Below are 22627 nucleotides of genomic sequence, written 5' to 3'. Positions count from 1 at the left end.
GAAGTATGACTGTAAAGCTTTCATGTGTCAAATAGCAGCTTGGAAGGGGAACACTCGGGCAATGTAAAGCTATCTGTGGCTCCTTCTCCAGCTATAATGCAAACAGAAACACACCGACCCATTCCCCCGTCTGTGGGTAAAATTCCACGCACTGAAGCCAATGGGAGTTTTGCTCCAGAATTCCACACTATGTAGCCATCACCAACTACCATAGTACAGGAATCTGTATTGCAATGAAAATGACACACAATTACATAAGCAAAGAACAAAGACAGGCCATGATAAAGCCCTGGGTCTCTCACACCCCTCCAAATTTCAAAAATGTTGAAAAATCCAGATCTGGATCCAAATGTTGGGTGTGAAGGCCAGTTTCTAGCTCAGTGGCTCTCAACCTTTCCAGACTTCAGAACTCCTTTCAGGACGTTGATTTGTCTTGCGTACTCCCAGATTACTCCTCACTTAAAAACAACTTGCTTACATAAGAATACAAAAGTACTAAAGTAGATTATTACTGAAAACTTGCTGGCTTTCTCACTGTTGCCATATAATTACAAATCAATTGGAATACAAATATTGTACTTATTATACAGAGCAAGTCATTGTATGGTGTGTTCGTTTGTACTGACCTCTCTAGTGCTCTTTATGGAGCCAGTTATAAAACTAGATGAGTTGATGTGCTTCCTGGAAGACATCTGCATATCCTCAGGGTTACAGATACCCCTAGATGAGAACTAGTGTGCTGGATCATTGTCTAGAATGAGTTTCAGGATAAGGATCAAATAAAGCATACACCGAGCCCCAGGGGGAACATTTTTAAGATCCAGTCTGAGACTTCCTTAAGCGGAACCTGAACGGAACTGCTTTGACCCAGGGGAAGGGCTTGAAGATCAGGATCAAGCTGTGCTCTCTTGAGGTATCAGAGTGTTGCCTGGTGGCTCACAGGTTAAGGTCTTGGGAATGGAGACTTTCTTTGAGCACACAGCAGAAGCATTTATTGAGACTGTCATGGACTCTGCCAAGTCCTTTCCGCTGCATCAAGGACCAGGGGAGGAAAACAACGTTGAAAACCAATAGACACAGAGGCCGGGCGACAAACATCAATCCCATGTCACCGTCTGCGGGTGGGCTGAGACACAGCCTTTTGCTGAGGATCCTGAGACTGAAAGAAAAGAAAGCCTGAATCAGGCACTGCATGTCTTGCGTGCCAGGCCAGCCTTACACACCAGCAGCACAATATGGATATTGGTGCCGTTGAATCTGGTTATAAAATGATAACGTTCTGCAGGTATCCTCTGCCATTAAAAAGCCACTAGTGACATTCAGACCCCTAATAAAGCCAACACTGAAATAATTTGCTGACTGGAGATGATCAAGTGTTTTTAAAATCATAAAAAGTTGTCAATTTTTTCTGGCAATTTTTTTGAACTTTAAAAAGGTTCTTTTGCAAATATGTGGCATAAATATGGCACTAAAAATACGTCAGAACATTTTGCCAACATTGGTGGCTGTTTTTATATCACTTCTATACCAACTTCCTGAGTGGCCGAGATGCTTTGAAAATTCAGAATGTTGATGACAATTTTTCTTTACAATGCTTGCAAAATTTTGTTCCTCCTTTTTCTACCGATGGTCTAAACCAACCTCAAAACCTGTAAACCCCAGGGCCACATTTCGCTAGGCTGAAACTCTGCCCTCGACAAGGAGAGGAACTTGTATGGATCATGTAAGTTTTGGCAGTGCTTGTAATACCCTATGGCTATGTCTAGACTACACGGCTCCGTCGACGGAGCCGTATAAAATAGTTTATTCGGCATAGTCAAAGAAGCGGGGATTTAAATAATCCCCGCTTCATTAAAATAAAAATGGCCGCCGCACTGTGCCGATGATCAGCTGATCCGGCACAGCGTGGCAGTCTAGACGCAGCACGGTCGACAAGGGAAGCCTTTGTTGACCGCTCTGGTAAACCTCGTTTCACAAGGCATTATTTACATCCCCTCTTCTTTGCCTACGCCGAGTGAACTATTTTACACGGCTCCGTCGACGGTGCCATGTAGTCTAGACGTACCCTGGCCGTGGAGCTGATGAAAACAAGGGGAAAGGGACGGAGGTGAGAAGGTCGATGTTAGCTTATTCCTGCTCATGTCTTGCAGCCTCTCTTACCGTGGCTGTGCTGGGGGGAAGAGCAGACATAGTAATCTTGGAAGAGGAAGATTCTTCCTTTGAGCGCTGAAGCCTCTTGAACCATTTCCAATACTCCGCTCTCACCTGTGGGTGGAAAATCCCCCATCACTAACGGGTGCAACCCCAAGTCCCTGACCACACTAAATCCCACAAATGCAGACCATTCATCCCAGCAGCCTGGCCAAAGCCCAGCCCAGGTAATTACCCCCACAGAGCAGCCAGCCCAGCAGTTCCAGCACTAAGGAGTTGGGCTGTGTTGCTGTATGCCGATAAACAGTTGCCATGCTTTGCCCCAGAGGAGGCTGCGTTTCAGCACCCTACCGCTCTCCCTTCCCCTCCCTTTTGCTACTCCTTCCAGCTCTCTCCCGTCGCTGTCTCTTTGTCATCCCCAGTACGAGCTCAGCCCAGCCCGCCCCGCTGCCTGGAGGCATCACCTTTTGATTGAGCAGGCAGTGCACCATGAAGATGAAGGCTCCCTGCAGGCTGTTGGTGATGGTGAACAGGTACCCCATCACCGTGGCCAGTGGGCCGAACTGGAAGGTGCCCAGCCCCCACGTGAGGCCCAGGACTAAGAGATGAGCCAGGGCTTTAAAAGTTAGGGACCTGAGACAGCAGAAAAGCAACAACGTGAGAGCCACTCGGATACCAGCACCAGCCGGGCTGGGCCATGACGGCAGAAGCTCATTCCTAGTTTCCATTCCAAAGCCCTTGAAAATGTTTCCCTCCTGCTCAGGGAAGGGCTGGGAAGAGGCTGCCACCAGCAACTGGAGTGGAGCATGTACGGGAGGTAGCACAGTCTTGTGCACAGAGTTCCCGTGTGAGACTGGGTTCTATTCCTGCCACTGGCCTGCTGCATTTCTGTAGGCAAATCATGTTCCTTCTCTGTGCCTCAGTTTCCCCTTATTCAAAACTAATGATACTAACTCTGACCTCCTTTGTGAAGCGCTGTGAGAGCCACAAATGAAAAATGCTCCAGAAGAGCTAAGTCTCATTGCAAAAGGCAATGGGGAACACAGACTAGCCACTGTCAGGAGGCATGGGGGTGGTTAAAACAGCACAGGCACCAGGGAGAAGGCAGGGCTTGTAAGTAAGGTACAGGCTTAGCACTCAGGGGATCTGAGTTCAAGTCCTGTTGCAGCCACAGGTTTTTCTGTGGGCCAATCAGGTGACTGTTCTATGTCTCAGTCCCCCTGCCTGGGAAATGGGGTTACCAATTCCCCCCCACCCCAGGGGGCTGTTGCCAGGCTACAATTGCTAGTACTTCCCTGAGGTGTTCAGCCCCCTCTTATGACAGTGACCCTGTAAGAGCTTAGAAAGAGACAATCAGTCCCCCTTTCCCTGAGGCAGCTTGCCTGGTGCTCCTCAGAGTCGACAGCTCGGCGTTGAGGGAGGAAAGATGCTCTTGCAAAAGCTTCATAGTGAGGCAGAAGAACCCTAAATTGATCTGCAAAGAGAAATACCAAAGGAGGCCCCAGCACATTTCAGCTCACGCTCGCGCTCCAGAGCCGCAGCTGGGGTGACAGGCGCTGACCAAGTCCCCAGCTCAGGGTCTGGCCTGGGGTGGAAGAGTAGATTGGCCCTGTGGGTTGGAGTTAGTTTGGGCCTGAGGTTGGAGAAAGACTAGTGTCCCGCAGAAACGCCTTGTGGCCAACTTGCTACTCCAGTCCCCAGGCCTTGAGCGAATGCATGATATCCGGGCTGGGGGCCTGCATGGAAATCTTCTGGACAATGAGACGACTGAACATCAGTGAAAACACACAGAGGTGCCTGATTCCCCTCTCACTCAGCCTGGCGCAAATCAGGAGTAACTCCATTGGGCTTGCTTTCCCTCCCCGCATTCCTGTGTAAATCGGGGCAACCCCCCTGAAGCCAACAGAGAGTGACTGGTGTGAGGAGGATGAGGCAGGATCATGGGGCCAGGGCTCTGGGAGTATGCCAGCTGCTCCCCAAACAGAGCAGCCACCCATGTGTTCATTTTTGCCAGGTTGCCTGGCTCAGGTTTTTGCTTTTGGACTCAGGATCCAGGGCGCCATAGTCCTGCCTCCTCCTGGTAAATCATGGCTGGGGCCCGTCTCTGGAGTGTTCCCGTCTCTGAGGCGATGTCTAGACTGAAGGCTTCTTTCGGAAGAAGCTTTTCCAGAAGAGATCTTCGGAAAAAACTTCTTCCGAGAGAGCCTCCACACTGCCAATGCGCATGGAACGGACGCTATCTGGCATTTAAGGTGTGATTCCTTTGGACTGAGTTGCTTCCAGGGCACCTGTGCTTTTGCCTCCTTCCTCTTCTTTCAAAGGAACTCCCCATCCGCACACGCCTTTTTCTGAGCCAGCTCTTTCAGGAAAAAGGCTTCTTCCTCGTAGAAAGAGCAGCCACCAACGTCAGAAAGCCCCCTCTGTTCTTTCGATTTTTTTCCGAAAGAACACAATTGCAGTGTGGATGTAAGTGAGGTTTTTTCAGAAAAAAAGCCGTTTTTCCGAAAAACTCGATAGTGTAGACAGACCCTGAGGGAGTCTATGACAACCCTTGGGTGCTGCCGCTCTGGGACACCCGAGACCCTGCGGTACCCACCACAACCACGGCGCAGACAGGTCCGAGGAAATGCCACCTAAAACCATTCTCAGGGTTGAGCCAGCAACTACAAAGAAAAGGGAGAAAGGCTGTCAGCAGAACCCTGGCAGGGCTGCCTACACTGGCCACCCCAGCACCACCCCCATGTGGGTAGGGGGCACCAGCATGGCCCTGTGTGCCCACCCCCAGGTTCTACTAGCAGAGCCACTGGTGGCAGGAATCCAGTCAGACTCCAGGATAACAGGAGCCTCCGGGGGTCGAACTGGGGACAGTTGAAAGGCTCAGACTGAAAGGGGACAAGCCAGTTCCAGCTGGTCACTGGGGCTTACGACAGAGCGAAGAGGACACCGGTTTCTGGAGCTAGGTCTCAAGCAGCACCCAGCTGAGGTGGGTGGTCGCCAATGGAAACCAAGCGTGCGTTGTTATAGAGACTGGGGGAGTCTGCGCACGGAGAGAACTCCAAGCCTGGTTCACCGTGGGGGGCTGAGGGGGGAGACGGAGGCAGGGCTTGGCAGGGCAGAGGCCTAGGAGCTGGCGTGAGGAAGGGGCAGCTGTGGTAATGTCAGGGGCCAGAAGGACAGAGCAACAGATGTTAGCTAAATGTGCGTGTCCCCAGCTCCCACCAGCGGCTGGTCCACACAGAGGATAAGAGCCTCGCATTGCGCCCACTTGGCTCCAGCAGGAGAGGTCTGTGCTTTGGCCCTGAAGGACCAGCCTGCATGCCACTGCTGGTCTAAGGTGGGGTGTGAGTGGAATGCCTGCCTTGCCTGGAGGACACACAAGGCACAGGGCCTAGGCACAGGCTCTCCATGCTACTTACTGGTAAGGCGTTCCGTAGCTGTTGGGCGCGCTGGCTGCAGACACAGTCACAATCGCGGCCGGGAGGCCGTAGCCGAAGGCGTACATGTATTTCCTCATGCCTGTGCCCAGGCTGGCGTAACGTTCCACCTTCAGGTTCCTGACGATGAGGTACAGGCTCACCGCCTCCAGCAGCATCCAGGCAAAGCAAGCCAGGAAGAGGTAATGCAGCAAGCCAGCCGTGATGGAACACGCAAGCTGGAGGGGAAATGGGAACAGTCCAGGGTTACTGGGAGAGAGGCGCTCTCGTCCTGAGTGGGCGGGTGGGCCTGGACTGCGGCCAGGCAAACACTTCGAGTGGGGACCTGAAACTGACCCTAAGTCTGTTGAACGCCTGGTATGAGAAGCCACCCGCTAGGGCTAGCCTGGGGATCTTGTCCTAGCAGGGCCAGAGCAGCCTTTGGCATTGTTTCATACCTGCTGAGATTTGCACTGGGATGGAACCAGTTCCAGTCTGCTCCAAATATCTGCCCCAAGTCACCAACCCCAGTTGTAGGGCTGAAAGGAAGCCTCTGTCCTGGGGTTCCGAGCTGGGTGTGGTTAGGTTACTGGGGATTAGCCCAGCTCTAGTTACAGACTCCAGCAAAGGTTGCAGTTGCAATGAGCCACCGAAGCATAGAAAGGGTCAGCTAGTCTAACCCACCGCTCAGATGCAGGGTTTGTGAGGGCTAAAATGATCCCGGGTGCAGCAGTCTCTCCTGCAATCCATTGATCTGCCTCCCTGGTCACTCATGCTGGTGTAAATCAGGAGTAACTCCACTGGAATAGCAGCGTGTACATGGCAGCAGAACCAGGAGACACATAGTGAAGAATCGCTGACGGGAGCTGTGAAAAGACTTGGGAATTCATCCCCTCTGGTACCTGGTTGTAAGTTTTGTCTATCCCCGCTATGAAGAGGAGATCGGCCAGGAAGAGGCATAGGCTGAGCTGTAGGTGCAGGAAGGTGCTGTGGGAGTTGCGGATGGGCCGGCAGAAGAGGAAGGTGACAATAGCCAGGACGAGACAGATCAGAGAGATGATGAGCCCGGTTTGACTGATAACAAAGAGGGCAAAATCCACCTGCAACACAGAACAGCTGAAGTCAGGGCTAGGGACTGCCCCCCACTTGCCTGGCCTGTCTGGGAACCACGCCTTAGCATGCTGCTTTGGGGTGATGGCCCACGACACACTCTGGCTGTGTCTACACTGGCACCCTTTTCCGGAAAAGGGATGCTAATGAGACCAGTCGGAATTGCAAATGCCGTGGGGGATTTAAATATCCCCTGCAGAATTTGCATGAACATGGCTGCCGCTTTTTTCCGGCACGGGGTTTTGCCGGACAAAAGCGCCAGTCTAGACAGGATCTTGCGGAAAACAAGCCCTTTTCTGCAAGATCCCTTATTCCTACTTTCAAGGAATAAGGGATCTTTGGGAAAAGGGATGATTTAAATCCCCGTGGCATTTGCAATTCTGACCGGTCTCATTAGCATCCCTTTTCCGGAAAAGGGTGCCAATGTAGACACAGCCTCTGGGTATGTCTACACTGCAGAGATTTTTCAGAAAAATGGCAGTTTTTCCGAAAAAAACCTCACTTACGTCCACTCTGCAATCTCGTTCTTTCGAGGGAAAAATCGAAAGAGCAGAGGGGTTTTTTCCGACATTGGTAAACCTCTTTCTACAAGGAAGAAGTCTTTTTGCGAAAGAGCTCTTTCAGAAAAAGGCGTGTGTGGAGGGGGAAGAGGGAGTTCCTTTCAAAGAAGAGGAAAGAGGCAAAAGCACAGGTGCCCTGGTGGCCGCTCCATCCATAGGAATCACAGCTTACATGCGAAATAGTGCCATTTGTGGACGCTATCTTTCAAAAAAACAGATCGCTTTTTCAACGCGCTTTTACTGTCTCTTTTGGAAGATCTCTTCTGGAAAAGCTTCTTCTGAAAGAAGCCTGCAGTGTAGACATAGCCTCTAAGGCTGCCCACAGAGTGCCTAACCGGCCTGGTGTAATGGTTCTAGTGGTTCAGGTTCTAGTGGATTGATTATCAGGGATGCATTCCACCCAAGAGGCAGCTGCATTTCAGAGGTGAGAGGAGCAATTCCCCTACCCATGCTGCAATGGACACGTGAGAATTGCTGGAAACTCTCCCCCCCCCATCTTATTTCTGCTATATGAGCATGACAGCTATGATCTAAATGTAGTGGATTCTCAGGGGACCTAGACTGTCGTGGGTGGATTAGCGTGACATTCTATCAACCTGCTCAGGACTAGGGAAGGAAGAACTAATACCGTACACTGGATCGGTTCATTTTACAGCAGTTTGCTGAGGCCCCTTGGGACAGAGCGTCATTAGTTCAGTTTACCCAATGAGTTAATTGCACTTTATTTAAAGGCCTAGCTCCTTGCCTGGTGTAAATCACTCTACAGAGTTCCATGGAGCTATGTCGATTACACCAGCTGAGAATCTGGCCCGTAGGCTAGTTAGTTTTTATTTTTTAGCAATAATGAGAAAATTGCAAGGGATGTTGCTAGATTATTAAATGCAATATTTTCTCTGTCATCATGATGAGCCATCTGAACTGCCATCCGAGGAAGGAAATTGTTTCTCTCCTCCCCATCTTTGCTTGTCTCTTCATCCGCTTGCTATGAATTCTCCAAAGCAACAGCACATCCTAGTGGGAAGAGGCACAACACCCTAAAACAACAAGGAGTCCCGTGACACCTGAAAGACTAACAAATGCATTACGGTTTTAGAGCATCAGCTTTCGTGAGCTACAGCTCACTGCCTCAGATGCTGAAGAGAAAAGAAAGAGAAAAGAAAGGAAGGATCCAGAGACCAGAGTGTGACATCAGTGCTAATCATATATTTAGTAGCCCAGCGTCTGTGCGTCTGTAACGCTGACGTACACGACCACGCCCCCGGCCACGACCACGCCCCCCTTCCCCTCGATCCATGGCGGTTCGGGCCACACGGCCCCCCGGACACCTCCCCTCCGCCAGCGCTGCTTCCCTCCCCCCTTCCTCCATCCTCTCCTCCAGCCCCCCTGCCCCAAATCCCCCACCCAGCTCTGCTTTCTACCCCCCTTCCAGCCAGCCCCTTCCCCTTCCCCTTCCTGCGTGGTGCCTCACTCCCAGCTGAGCGGCGCTTTGGGCCTTGCTCCTCCGTGGCGGCCTGGCTGAGCAGCACAAAAGTCAGCCGAGTGCCACAGCAGGAGGTGAAGGTGACGTACACGCCCAGGGGGTGGGGCTTGGACGAGAGTGCATCCCCAACGGAGAAGGAGGAGAACGGAGAGAGAGTGAGAGGCAGGAGGGGGAGAAGAGAAAGAGAGAGAGGAGAGGCAAAAGGTAGAGGAGAGCTGGCGGGGGGCAGTAGGAGACGGAGGAGAGAGAGATGGAGCGAGAGACCGGAGGCTCAGGAGAGAAGACGGACGTGGAGGAGAGACCTGAAAATCCCATCTTATGGCAGGCTAATTGGCTAGTTAAATCACAGTGGATGTGGCTCATTTCCAGCAGCGATGAGGTGAGAGTACTTGAACGGGAAATTACCTAGTGCCATGCAAGAACCACTCCACGTGTCTATTTAGATCTTGGTTCAGGGTGTCAAAGTTGCATGTGAATTTCAGCTCAGACGTTTCCCACGGCAGTCTGGTTTTGACTTTTTTTTTTTTTGCCTGAGAAAGGCAACTTGCCAGTCAGTAACTGTGTGCCCAGGGAGGTGAAAGTGCTCCCCCACTGGCTTTTGGGTTTTTCCATTCTTAATGTCTGATTTGTGCCCATTTATTCTTTTGCAGAGAGACAGTCCAGTTTGTTCAGTGTCCATGGCAGAGGGGCATTGCTAGCACGTGGTAGCATACATCACACTGGCAGATGTGCACGTGAATGAGCCTGTGATGGTATGGCCGATGTGGCTAGGTCCTGTGATGGTGGCACTAGGGTAGATATGTGGACACAGTAACTCCTGACACCAGAATTCTTCTTATTTTTTCAGAAACAGACTAACATGGCTAAACATCCTATAAGCCGGCCTATAATTGAAGGCTACGTCTACACAGGCATGATCTTCCGGAAGAACTCTTTTGTGGAAGAGTTCTTGTGCAAAAGCTCTTCCAGAAGAGAGCATCTACACTGGCATGTACTTTTGCAGAAGAGCATCCATGCCAGTGTAGACGCTTTCTTGCGCAAGAAATCTCCGATGGCATTTTAACCATTGGGCTTTCTTGCGCAAGAAATTCATGTTGCCCGTCTACACTGGCCTCTTGCACAAGAACTGTTGCACAAGAGGGCTTATTCCTGAGCGAGAGCATCATAGTTCTTGCACAAGAAGCCCTGATTTCATACATTAGAACGTCAGTGCTCTTGCGCAAGAACTCACGGGCTGTGTAGACAGGCAGCAAGTTTTTGTGCAAAAGCAGTTGCTTTTGCGCAAGATCACGCCAATGCAGACACAACCTCTAGTCTAGCTGCCAGTATTTAAAATTATAACCCTAATGGAACACTGAGGCTGATTATCCATTGGTTATTGCAGTGGTATTTAACCCTGTGGCAACAGGAGCTGTTCTAGCACTCAGATCTCTGGCTCACCAATTAAATCACCCCAGAATGAGCTAGGGAGCAAAGTTGTGCCTAATTGCTAAATTGGGCAAGGGCTGCAGAAAGCTACAAGGCTAATCACCCATCAGCCCAGACAATAGAAAAGGAAGAGGAAGGCAGGGGCACAGGATGGGTTGGAACATAACATCACACCATACCCTAACCTTTTAGAGTCAGTCTCTGAAGGGGGAAATGCTTTTCTGCCGCTGCCCTTCGCGGAGTGAGCTAAGGAGCGTATGGTCTCTGAGTGGTTTGTGGCTAGAAGATGCCCTGTGATGAACCCAAAAACTAAAGTCTAGCATTTCGGGTCCATGGCAACAGGAGTTCAGTTTTTCACTACTCCCTTTACAATGAAAATGGCTTTTGTTTTTCCATTTTCCAGGTGAGTAGAGTTAAAGGTGCTCAGCATGAGTCTTTTTATCTTCTGAGCAACTCAACTAAGGTGAGGTTCTACATAGAAATGACACTTGGCTTAGCATCTTGGTGCCCCTATTCAACCTGGTGCTCAGCTGACAGGTCTCAAGAAATAGTTGCCTAACTCCCAGTAATACAGAAAAACTTAAAAAACAACGAATAGTCTAGCAGCACTTTAAAGACTAACAAAACACGTACGGAGGATCATGAGCTTTCATGGGCAAACCCACTTCTTGTGCCCACGAAAGCTCATGATACAATCAACATGTTTTGTTAGTCTTTAAGATGCTGCTAGACTATTGGTTGTTTTTTAAGTTTTCCAGTTACGTACTAACGGGGCTCCCCCTCTGAAGCTTTTGTCCCAGTAATATAGATATTACATGCATCTAGCTGGGTTCCCAAGTGTCAAAGATTCTGCAGTTAGATTCTAGGACCCAGTCCTGCTGATTCTGCATGAGCCACAAGCAAATCTCGCGCACTCTGCCTTAGGGCTGCGTCTACACTGGCAGGATTTTCCAGAAATGCTTTTAACAGAAAAGTTTTTCCGTTAAAAGCATTTTCGGAACAGAGCGTCTAGATTGGAAGGACGCTTTTGCACAAAAGCACTTTTTGCAGAAAAGCGTCCGTGCCAATCTAGACGCGGTTTCCGCAAAAAAGCCCCGATCGCGATTTTCGCGATCGGGGCTTTTTTGCGGAAAACAAATCTGAGCTGTCTGCACTGGCCCTTTTGCACAAAAGGGACTTTTGCCGGAACGGGAGCAGCATGGTATTTCCGCAAGAAGCACTGATTTCTTACAGTAGGAAGTCAGTGCTTTTGTGGAAATTCAAGCGGCCAGTGTAGACAGCTGGCAAGTTTTTCCGGAAAAGCGGCTGATTTTCTGGAAAAACTGGCCAGTCTAGACACAGCCTAGCTGTGCTGTCTCAGGAGAGTGAACAGGAGCAAAATTGTATTTTAGTCACAAAGCTGAATCCCCACAGGAAGCAGATTAGAACAACGGATTATTAGAGATGATTACAACAGCAACTAGATGTCCCCTCTAAGATTAGGGGCTCATTGTGCTGGGTGCCACATAAGCAATGGAAAGAACCCAGGACTCCTGATTCCCAGGTAAGTGCTTTACTCACTAGGCCATGCTGCCTGAAACCTGTTTTTATGCTGACTGCCCTGTAGAACCCAGGCAGTGGGCGCATTTGGTACATATACCTGAGTTTAACCTCATTTCCATTCATTGGACATGATAGCGGTTTTCAAATATGTAAAAGGGTGTCACAAGGAGGAAGGAGAAAATTTGTTCCTCTTGGTTTCTGAGGACAGGACAAGGAGTAATGGGCTTAAAGTGCAGCAGGGGAGGTTTAGACTGGACATTAGGAAAAAATTCCTAACTGTCAGGGTGGTCAAATATTGGAATAAATTGCCAAGGGAGGTGGTGGAATCTCCCTCTCTGGAGATATTTAAGAACAGGTTAGATAGACATCTGTCAGGGATGGTGTAGATGGAGCTTGGTCCTGCCTTGAGGGCGGGGGGCTGGACTCGATGACCTCTCGAGGTCCCTTCCAGTCCTATGATTCTATGATTCTATGATTTTCTGTGCAAGATTGTTACAAGGAAAAATTGTTCTCCTTGGCCTCTGAGGACAGGACAAGAAGCAATGGGCTTAAACTGCAGCAAGGGAGGTTTAGGTTGGACATTAGGAAAAAGTTCCCAACTGTCAGGGTGGTGAAACACTGGAATAAGTTGCCTAGGGGGGTTGTGGAATCTCCATCCCTGGAGACATTGAAGAGCAGGTTAACAAATGCCTGTCAGAGATGATCTAGATGGTGCCCTGAGGGCAGGGGCTGGACTTGATGACCTCTCGAGGTCCCTTCCAGTTCCAGGATTCTATGGTAAGAGATGCTGTTGCCTCCCAGTCCTCTCTCTGAGCAACCCTGCCTCGTGACTGAGGGGCACTAGTGGTGGCTGAAGCCAGAGGGCTCTAGGTTATCACTTTAAATAGCAAATGCTGTCAGTTCAAACCCCCAGACCCAAGAGAAAGGGCCCCAGATCTCCAGGCTAGCAGGAAAGCCGCAGTGACGTGTGCATGACAAAGCTCTGTGGACTGGTGCAGTGGTGATGGGGTTTGGCAGGAATGGAGGCTGAGACCTGACCTGTTCTCCCTGGGAATAACATACGTAAGCTGAGATGGCTGGAGCTGTTGCTGTACAAGTCGGCTCTGGTTTACACAGCAGACAGCTTAGGACAAGCAGCAATGGGCTTAAACTGCAGCAAGGGAGATTTAGGTTGGACACTAGGGAAAAGTTCCTGCCTGGCAGGGGGGTTAGACACTGGAATAAGTTGCCCGGGGAGGTTGTGGAATCTCCACTTCTGGGGCTATTTAAGAGCAGGTTAGACAGGTATCTGTCAGGGATGGTCTAGACGGTGCTGGGTCCCTTCCAGTTCCAGTTCTAATGTTCTCTGAATAACAGAGGGCCAGCTCCAGGCACACGGCAGTCAGAGCTGAGCAAGGAAGACCGAGGGGGTTCCCTGGCTGAGGAGATTGGCTTTTGCTGCCTGTGTCGGAGGCAGAAAGCCCTGAGAAGCAAGTGTCAGCATGAAAGGAAGCCAAGAGATGGACCTTCCCGGGCACTCAGCTTGCTGGAGGAGCAGACATGGGGATTTCTGAGCCAGACAACTGCCTGGTTTTTGTTTGCATTGGGTTCAGGAAAACAGGACTTTGTGCACATCTCAAAATACACCAAAGTACAGACCTGAGCAATAGCATCAATTCCTCCACCCTGCAAGGACCCCAAATCCTGGCCAAAGGGCCATCAGCAGGGAGCCCAGCATCCCATGCACTGACCCGATTTCAAGCCCAAAGTCCCAGATACCTGGATGAGACCAGGCGCCATCAGTACCACAAAGCTGGTCAGAGAGTGACAGCGGCACCGTGTGTGGGTGACATTGGAGTGAAGGTTCTGGCAGCCTTGGGGGGACCACACAGCATCCTGGCCTGTGGAGTCCCAGTGGACGCAGATGGCACGATCCAGCAGAGGCTTGTCCTGCAGGGATTTGCAATCAGCGACAGAATAGGGATTCAGGCCCGAGGGATGAGCTCTGAGCACAGGACGTGGTGATGTGAGTCAGGCAGGAGTTTCTCCCTGCCCACCATGCTCATCGGGAAAGACACTGCATTTGATGGTTGAATGCAACGGCCAGTCACATGCCCTTTGGAGTCTCTGTGCATTCGGTCTTTCGTGGCTCTGAAGGGTGAGCGCCCATGGGGCCAACCCTGCTAATTTCAGGCAGCAGGAATGATAGGCTGGCATAAAGTGCCCACAGCACTGCACTGTAGTATGGCAATGTGCCGAAACACTGGGTTATTGTTACTATAAACAATAAATATTGTGAGCACTATCACTAATTATTGTTATCCAAGGACCTCAGCTGGAGGTCCACGTGAAGAGCCTTGTTTCACAGTGGGGGGGAGGAGGAACAGAGCAGTTAAGTAATTCAGGTTCATCCTTCAAACCCACAGAAGACCCTGGAGCAGCATCCACATCTCCCGAGCAGAGGGCCAGTCTGAAATCGTGCTTATTCCCTCCGGTCCGGCAGGGTCCCTGCCCCATGAGCGTCGAAGCTTAGGAGAGACAAGGGAGATGGGCAAACACCAGGGGAATGGGGTGAGATGGTGAATTAACTTACTGGCTCCCGTGGAGCGATTGCAGAGAATTTGAGCCCAAGTATTCAGCCCGGAGGGGGGAGAAATGGGCGCGTGGCTCTGGGGACAGATGCTAAAGACTGGGCGTGTCTGGGCCACGTGTGACCCCTCCTCTAGAATTCAGACTGGTCAATTATGAACCAGCAAAATTAAAGGAACCCAACAAGAGCCCCGCTGCCAAGAGAACGGAACCATCCACCTGCTCATGGATCCTTGGGGGTGGTCAGGGCGGGGCGGGGGAAGCCGGAGAGGGACAGAGGGCGGGGTGTGCCGACCCTATCCCACTCCATGCCAGGCCAGCAGCCCCACAAGGAAACAGGAGCCAGGCTGCAGCTCAAGGCACCTGTGCTAGAGACCAGGCCAGCGACCTCACAGAGGCCTCCAGCAGGAGGCAGCACCACGGCAACAGGGATGGTGCAGGGACGGCACAAAGGCCAGAGCCAGAGGAAGCTCTGTGCCCAGCCACAGGCGCACATAAACTGAGGCTGATGACGCCCTTCCCAGGGCCTGCGGGAGGGACCCCCATGGGCTGCCGCGCTATTGGGATCCCAGGACGCAACTTGCCAGGGGGCCTGTGACTTGCCCCACTGGATACAGGCCAGGGCCCGCAGTGCCATATCGGGCCAGCCAGCCCTTCCATTTGGGGGATGATGCCATGAGAGTCCCCCAGTGTCTGCCCCCTCGCTCCGCCTTTCACACCACAGGACACAAGGCCCGGCAGACCGTCTCGTCTTTACCTATCACCTGGGTTGCCACCTGCCCAGGTTTTTCCAGGATCATCCCCTTTTGGGATCTGTAGGGGGCGCAGTGCACAGGGCCAGCTGCTCAGTGGTCTGGGCACAACATCATCGCACGAGCCCTGCTTTTTTGTACACGAAAGGTGGGAAACCAGTCACCCTGCCCTGACTGCACTGCTGCAACATGCCTCTAAAGCTGGGCCCAATTCCAGGAGATCACATCTAGATGCAAATCCAGATCCAAACTCCCTGAGGGCTCTCAGAGGCCCAGGGTCGTGGTCTGGGCTTTTATGTACAAACACCCTCTGCCATGGACCAAGAGAATGGAATTACACACAAGCAGGGTCAAAACCAGACTCTCTCCTCCATCTCGTGCTATCACCTACTGAGAACATACGTGGTCAACCCACCTCGAGATGCAGGAAGGTGAGGTTGATGGGCCTGGGTATGTTCTTCCTCCAGTTGCTGGTGGAGGCGCTCACCACTCTGGAATTCACACGAAACTGTTCTGGCCTTGCCTCGCTCCCTGGATTTTCATCCTGTAGAAATCTCCCTCCCAGTAGGGACTCCAGCCCAGTGTAGGAGAGAAAAGCAACAGCAGCAGGACCTGTGAGCAGTGGAGCGGGGAATGGAACAGTTTAGGGGTAGATGGTATGACTGGTTGGGCAGTTCAGTTTTTTCCTGCAAAAAATTGGGATGAAAATTTCTCCTGTTTTCTTCCTTTTTTCTGTGTTTTTGTCAAAAACAAGGATTTTTTTTTCAACCAAAACTGCCTTCTGGTAATAAAACAGTGATAGGCTGTGTCTAGACTGGCTAGTTTTTCCGGAAAATCAGCCGCTTTTCTGGAAAAACTTGCTAGTTGTCTACACTGGCTGCTTGAATTTCTGCAAAAGCACTGACGATCTCATGTAAGATTGTCAGTGTTTTTGCGGAAATACTATGCTGCTCCTGTTTGGGCAAAAGTCTTTTTGCACAAAAGTTTTGCGCAAAAGGGCCAGTGTAGACAGCCCAGATTTGTTTTCTGCAAAAAAGCCCCAATCACGAAAATGGCGATCCGGGCTTTTTTGCGGAAAAGCGCGTCTAGATTGGCCATGGACGCTTTTCCGCAAAAAGTGCTTTTGCAGAAAAGCGTCCGTGCCAATCTAGATGCTCTGTTCCGAAAATGCTTTTAATGGAAAACTTTTCCGTTAAAAGCATTTCCAGAAAATCATGCCAGTGTAGACGTAGCCTGAGTGCATTGTCATGCAACTTTTGTTGGGAAAAACACCCAGTTTTGTCAACAAAAAACTTCTAACCCTTGAAGAGACTTTTGTTTTTTTCCTCCCTTTATTGTCGACAAAGAGCCAGTGTGGACCTGCTGTTTATTTTGTCATCCTGATGGCTGTGCTCTATGTTTTGTGATCTCTGCTGCCCTGCAGGCGTGTGCTCCTCCCCTTTCAAAGCTCTGAAAAGTATCTGACAGCTGATGAGCTGCTCTGTTTGGGAACAAACAAAGAGCAAATCACTGAAATGCTCCTATTCTGCCCTGCTAGGAACACAGCAGCAGGTGCAGGGGGAGGGCTGGAGAGACTGCTGTGCCGCTCTGACATTCCTTAGCACGGAGAACTCACAGAACTACCAGAGAAGCGCAGGGATCAGCTCTGCCTTCTCACAGCAGTGCCCTGGGGGATGCTTCCCCACATGGCTTGGCTCTATCTGTCACCAGGGGAGCGAGCCATGTGGCCCTGCAATGTCGACAATGGGAGGCAGAAAAAACAGTTTGACCAGTTTTCACTTTTTGCAACTTTTGCATGTCGGCAGCACTATCATCCCCAAACCTGCCCTGTGTAGTAGGGAACTTCAGAGCTTGATCTGATCAGAATGGGGAGGAAGGGCCCTTTAAGGAGTGCAGGACCTGGGCTTGCTCATGAGGAATCAGTGAGATTTGACAGTGCAGGACCAGCGCTGGCCCTTTGCTGGTGCACGAAGGGTTCAGGTTCCACACACAGGGAGCTTCAATCTGCCTAACTCTGGTGCGCTCATTTGCATATCTTTTTCCAATTCTTTCTGCGGAAGAGGCTTTGCCACTAAAAAGCCCTGGCCATTGGTCAGAAAAGAAAACCTTTCACAAGATCCCTTATTCCTCAAAAATCGAGGTTTACGGGATCTTGCAAAAAGGGTTTTTTTTCTGACAAAAAGAATTGGAAAAAGATATGCAAATGAGTGAACCATTTGCATATCCTCTTCTGCAAAAAAACCACAGTGTAGACAGCCTCCAAGTGCAGCTCAGCACTGTTCCGGGAGACCCAGGGAGGGGCTGCTTTCCAGAACAGGTGAGAACAGATCGATTTCATCCTGCCTCGGAGCTGAGGGACGGACTAGGTGGCCTCTTGAGATCGCCCCCAGCCGTCCATTTCTCAGCGTCTGTGATTTCATTACTCAGGGACTCACACAGCACAACTGGATTCTACCAGCCAGCATTACACTCACTGCTGTCAACCCACTGAAGACTATGGCCAGTCACCCACTCCACTCGGAGTCCTGTAGACCAGACAGCACCGTCCACAGAGTAGGGGCCAATCTGCCCTGAGGAAGTTACTCCTCCACGAGGGTACCAGTTTCATATTCCTGAGCCCTGGAAGACAAGGCACCGTAAGGGAACGTAGTTGGGATTGGTGGGTTGCGGGGATGCCTCAGTGGTACCTTTTGTGTCAGCTGCAGTGACTGCAGTGCAGTCAATCTCCAGGCTGTCTCCATGAGCAGTGAGCTGGAGAATGTCGCTCTGCCGACTGCAGTTCTCATCGGTGAGCTTCGTCTGAATCGCTGCATGGTGCCGAGAGAAGGGCTTGGGTAACTGGGGATTTCTCATGCGCATTTATTAGCTGCATTACAGTAGCCCCAGAAGCCCCACTCTGCAGGGTGTTGCCCAGAAAGTGCCAGCCCCAGTGCTCTTACAATCAACGTAACTTCAGCAGCAGTTCATGGACCAGCCCCAAAGGGAGCCTGTCACAAAGCTGGATCTTGTCTTCTCTGGGCAACTCCACCTCTAAATCCAGACCTGGATCCAGGGCAGAATGTTGAGCCTCTCGCTAAGACAAACTTAATGAAAACCCTGCACTGAACACCCCAAAAAGCTGAGGAGCAAGTGGTTAAAAGCCTGGCTCCCAACTCCTTGTGAATTTCATGGCCAGCCTTGGCTTCTTACCCATTAGTTTGGTGGTCGCAGTCTGGGTTTGGTTCTCTGGCGCAGCGAGGGCAGCTGTTACTGCAGCCGACCCCAGGCTCTGCAGAAGCAGCGTGGCAGCAGAAGCCACTTCCTCCCGGCTTTCCATGCTCCAGAGGGAGCTGTCAACAAGGACGTGTCTGAAGGATGCCGCCGTCTCCTAAAGGATGCAGGGACTAGAGCGATATCATGACTCTCTGGGAAGACTCTGGCTTCCCCCTGCATTCTCTATGTCCAACTCCACGCACCTGCATGTGGAACTCCTGCTGGGATAGAGGGGCTGCGTGGTGGGCTGCAGCCCACGCATTTCTGTGGCCTTGGGGATCAGGCCCTAGCAGATGGTTCACACACTTAAGAAGATGCCCAAAGAGTGAAAGATGGTCCTAAAATCTGTCCTGTTGATGCCAGCGCCCCTGCCCCCATCAGGGTAGGCATCTGCAGGTTGTTAGACTGATAGGAGCTGTCCTGACACACCCCCATTGGCTGGCCCCCTGCACAGGGGTGAATTTGGTGTCCACAGGGGTTAGGCATCAATCCCTGGACCATGGTTCCAAAAGGGGTGCGTTATACGAGGAATTGAAGCAGGCTGCACCTGCACCAGTCAGGGACCTACTCAGGCCCTGGCAGAGATCCTGGGTGTGCCTCCCATGTGAAGATGGGTATCGCTAACAAGGCCCCATTTCTGACCTTTAGGGAAGTCGTCAGGCTGACGTTTTCACAGGCAGGTGTCAAGAGGCTCAGGGTGAAATTGACCAGCGAACAGAACAAGCTGGCTTGCCTGTTGTCCAAGGGAACCTAGGCCACCGCAAGAGAGAAAACTCATGTCATTAGGGTACATCCAGTGAGCAAAGGCCAATGTCCCGGGACATAGACTAGTGTGGGCCAGTATAGTTGCACTCAAGCCGAAGGAGCTACAGGGGTACAAATACCTTTAATGTAAGAACTACAGCACCCCTACATCCTACACTCTCCCTTCTATCTTATCTCTGCAGGGCAAGAAACCTCTGGGAATTACCATCAACGTGACACTTTTCATTGACACTTAGTCTAGCAGATGAAAATCCCTGGCTCTAATACAGCCCTTTTCTTCAATGGGTCTCACAGAGCATCTTCCTTAGCTTATTTTACAGGTGGGGAAACTGAGGCACAGGCAGTGAAGTGACCGGTCAAAGGTCAGTGAGCAGGCCAGTGTCAGAGACAGCTCTACTAAGTCCCACACTGGCATGTGAGTGTGTCCCTTCCCGTGCTATTTTCACATCCGCCAAACAATGCTAACTCACTGGCATTGCGAGTTTACCTGCTGCGATCCATTCAAACACCTCTTCATGTAGTCCTTTCCTTTTGTGAAACCTGATCGGCAGTGAGGGGGCTGTTCTGTGCAAGGCAAGGACACCGCGTGACCATTTGCCCTTGTCAAGCTGTGCAGCGCAAATGCAGCTCGTGATTTTTGGTTTTGTCCACCGGCTCAGGCTGCTGACACTCTGGAGCCCAATTTAGGGCCCCATGGCTGGAAATGATGCATGGCCCTGTGCTGGCCTGCTGCACGGGGTGAATGCCAGCCTGAGTGGAGCCCAGAAGATGCCACAGGGCTAGTGTGGCGCTTACCCTGGCCTGCTGCATGGGGTGAATGCCAGCCTGAGTGGAGCCCAGCAGATGCCACAGGGCGCTTACCCTCACAGCCAGTCTCACTGGTTCCACGGAATGGGGCTATCCCGGAGATGGCCCTGAACCCCTCTTCACAGACGCAGTGGGAGAGGTTCCAGGGCGCTCCATGGGGCCCACAGTCCATGCCGGCGACACTGCCACTCCCACTGTAAACATAGTCCGCATTATCATCTGGAGCAAGAAAAGGAGCCTGTGTCAGTGCAAAAGTGTCAGGCTCTGCTGGCCCTGCCACTTGCACCCCGGCTGGGCCTCCGCTGGGGAGGAATCCCAGCCAGCCCTGGGGATGGAGGCGGATGTCCCAACTGGCCCTGTAGACTAACGCACACTTCAAAACGGCCTGGCTTTGTTCCAATTCGGCACCGAGCCGAGGCTGAAATCTCGAAAGCCTTTGCCAAACAGGACTTTTGTCCCCCTCAGGGCTCCACTCGCAGGGATCTCCCAAATCACATCAGTGCTCAGAATCTCCCCTTTTGTCTGCAACACAAGCAGCTGTTTGCGTTGGCCCCTTTCCCCTCTCACTGGGATGTAATAAGGAACGGGAGGAAACGCCGGTTCATACTCACAGTATGCTGTCAGACTGTCAGAGCTGAAGGCTGGGGAAAGAAAAAGGTGCAGATAATCTCAGAGTGCAGTAAAGTTAAGTGCCGCGGGAGAGCCGATCAGAAAAATCCCAGTGCAAATTACTCCGGTCATCTGAAGAAGTGGGCGGTGCCCACGAAAGCTCATGACACCATCTACATGTTTCGTTCGTCTTTAAGTCCTTGTGTTTTCAGTTTTTTCAAATTAAGATGCTTCAGACAGATGAAATGTGCCACATGCACCATCTGGGAGAATGATGGGAAGGGACAATTGACTCGACTCCCACTGCGCTCAATGGGGAATCCTTCTCACTGATTGCAATGCAAGTTGGATCAGGCTTCCCGTGAGAGTCAAAAAGGGAGAGTCAGATCCCCAGTGAGAGCAGGCTGCCAGAGCTCCCTGGACTGTAAAATGATTGACATCAGGTGAGGAGCTGGCCCTCCAAAAAAGGACTTTACAAAATGAAGGACCCACCCGAACCTGCAGGAGTGATTGGTACCTGCAGGAGGCAGAGGTGCAGGGAGGGGCCATGTGTTGTTTCCCACAACAGATACAGATCCATAGTTGCCAATTTAATCCAGATCAGTCTCCAGATCCCTTCCCCACAGAGGTGCAAAATAACCCAGGCGACCCACCCGATGTCAGAAAGATAAAAATGATCCCACCTGATTCTCTGCAGTGGAGAAGGAAGCTGAGACCTGCTGTGAAAGAGTAACAGGCTGTTAAAAGGGCTGTGCAGGAGGACGGAGACTGCGAGGGCTTCCCTCTTCTTAACCTGACCCAGAGCGATGGAGGGGGCTGGGCCAAAAAGCACTAACCAGCCAGACTCTTTGTTCTTTAAAGAAAGGTAGTTGTGATTGGAAATGACTGGAAGCCTCACTATCTTCCAGTGTTACCAGGCAGGGATTCTGCAATAGACAGCTTTGTCCCCTATCCACCGTCTCTATCCTGTGCTCTCACTTGCACCATCCAGTTCCATAAAACTGGTCTCTTACTCTCTGCTTTGATCCTTCTTCTCCTCTATTACCAGCCTGCTTACACACCTTTTGAAGAATCCGCTGGTGCAAGTCTTCTCTGCAACCTCTGAGGTCTAGAACCTACCTGGTCCTGTCTCATCAGCTGTCCACCTGTCTTTACACCTCATCTGAAAAGACATCTTTTCTCCTTTGCCTATACCATCTCCTTTAGTGTCTCCCCTCGCTCTCAGCTAGGCTTTATTCCACCACAACCCTGCATTCTGTGCTGCATTACGTAAATGGCGTGTGGGAAGAAAGCTGTACAAAAGCTGTGTTGTGTGTTGAAATTAACTACAGCCCAGGAAAGCTCTGGTGTGTTGCTGTCTCTAGCTGAGATTCCAGGGGCTCTGTGGAAATGCCCCTTCAACTCTAGTTCTAGAAGGAAGGGGATGGGGGTGGAGGGGGGAAGGAGCTGGTACTGTATCAGAATCCCAGTCATGCATGAATAGGACCTTCATTAAACTGTGTGACCGGAGGTGAAAGTTACAAGTTGTTAAAAGAGTGGGTCTAGTATAAACTGGTGTAATTTACAAGCTAAGGGGGCTGGAGAACAGGGCTACTATGAAACATGCTAATTGCATTGCTTAGTGAACTGCTGAAAGCTGGTCAGCTACTATTGTGATGAGCACATCATCATAACCTTATAGACTAGACCAACAAAATGCAATACATTAATACAATAAAATAATAAATAATAAATGACCCCATCTTAGAATCACTTGACTTCATTTCTAACCACTGCGAAAGACAGATGGAGAAACAGAGGAGTAAAAGACCAAGTCTTGATAGACAGCTATAGAGATGGAAAGACAGGTAGTGTCCCATATGTTGACAGTCAAATAGATTTGTCGTTGGGAGATTTGGGCCCCAGGAATAGACTCATTTTATCATAACCTGAAGATCAAACAATTGAGTATGATTAAAAAAAACCAGTTTTCACACAATGAGATTCTTGGAGAAAATGACCTTTCAATGTTGTGCCACAGACCAGTGAAAATATTTCCCCTTTCCCCAAGGTGTCGGACTTACCCAGAAGAAAGCAGCCAGGTCTGCTCCTCATGGTGTGGCTGGGATGAGTTCATGTGTCATCTGCTCCAAAGCACGAAGGAATTTCAGAACGCTGGGAGTGGTTTATATAGGAAAGGAATTGCTTCAT

At 50.8% G+C, this 22627-nt stretch overlaps 1 protein-coding gene across 6 annotated transcripts; it reads right to left on the bottom strand.

Annotated features, from left to right (window-relative positions):
* Positions 1-965: 965 nt before the first annotated feature.
* LOC102445399 (adhesion G protein-coupled receptor E1-like) lies at positions 966-22591 on the bottom strand. Of its 6 annotated transcripts, none has more exons than XM_075910029.1 (17): positions 22501-22590; positions 21121-21156; positions 20440-20469; positions 19817-20047; positions 19509-19585; positions 18899-19006; positions 18194-18371; positions 17692-17811; positions 15420-15616; positions 13443-13613; positions 6467-6664; positions 5568-5803; positions 4748-4814; positions 3534-3625; positions 2616-2784; positions 2161-2265; positions 966-1159 (listed from the first exon to the last, which is right to left on the bottom strand). In XM_075910029.1, exons 1-17 carry the CDS (start codon positions 22529-22531, stop codon positions 1109-1111), a joined length of 2097 nt encoding a protein of 698 aa, XP_075766144.1. In that variant the 5' UTR covers positions 22532-22590; the 3' UTR covers positions 966-1108. The 6 variants fall into 6 exon arrangements, with proteins under 6 accessions (XP_075766144.1, XP_025037135.2, XP_075766145.1 ...); XM_025181350.2 differs by having other exon boundaries at positions 19883-20047; XM_075910030.1 differs by having other exon boundaries at positions 21121-21153; positions 22501-22566.
* Between the last annotated feature and the right edge of the window lie 36 nt (positions 22592-22627).

The sequence above is a fragment of the Pelodiscus sinensis genome, chromosome 27, assembly GCF_049634645.1.
Source record: "Pelodiscus sinensis isolate JC-2024 chromosome 27, ASM4963464v1, whole genome shotgun sequence".
Taxonomy (NCBI): domain Eukaryota; kingdom Metazoa; phylum Chordata; order Testudines; family Trionychidae; genus Pelodiscus; species Pelodiscus sinensis.
The sequence above is the reverse complement of the archived record's forward strand: the minus strand, read 5'-3'. Positions and strand labels throughout refer to the sequence as shown.

Coding starts and splice junctions, on each gene's coding strand:
- LOC102445399 (XM_075910029.1), bottom strand. CDS start 22,531: ATGAGGAGCAGACCTGGCTGCTTTCTTCTGG. Junction 4,815..5,567: donor AGCTACGGAACGCCTTACCA/GTAAGTAGCATG, acceptor TTTTCTTTGTAG/TTGCTGGCTCAACCCTGAGA. Junction 2,785..3,533: donor TCGACTCTGAGGAGCACCAG/GCAAGCTGCCTC, acceptor CTGCTGTCTCAG/GTCCCTAACTTTTAAAGCCC.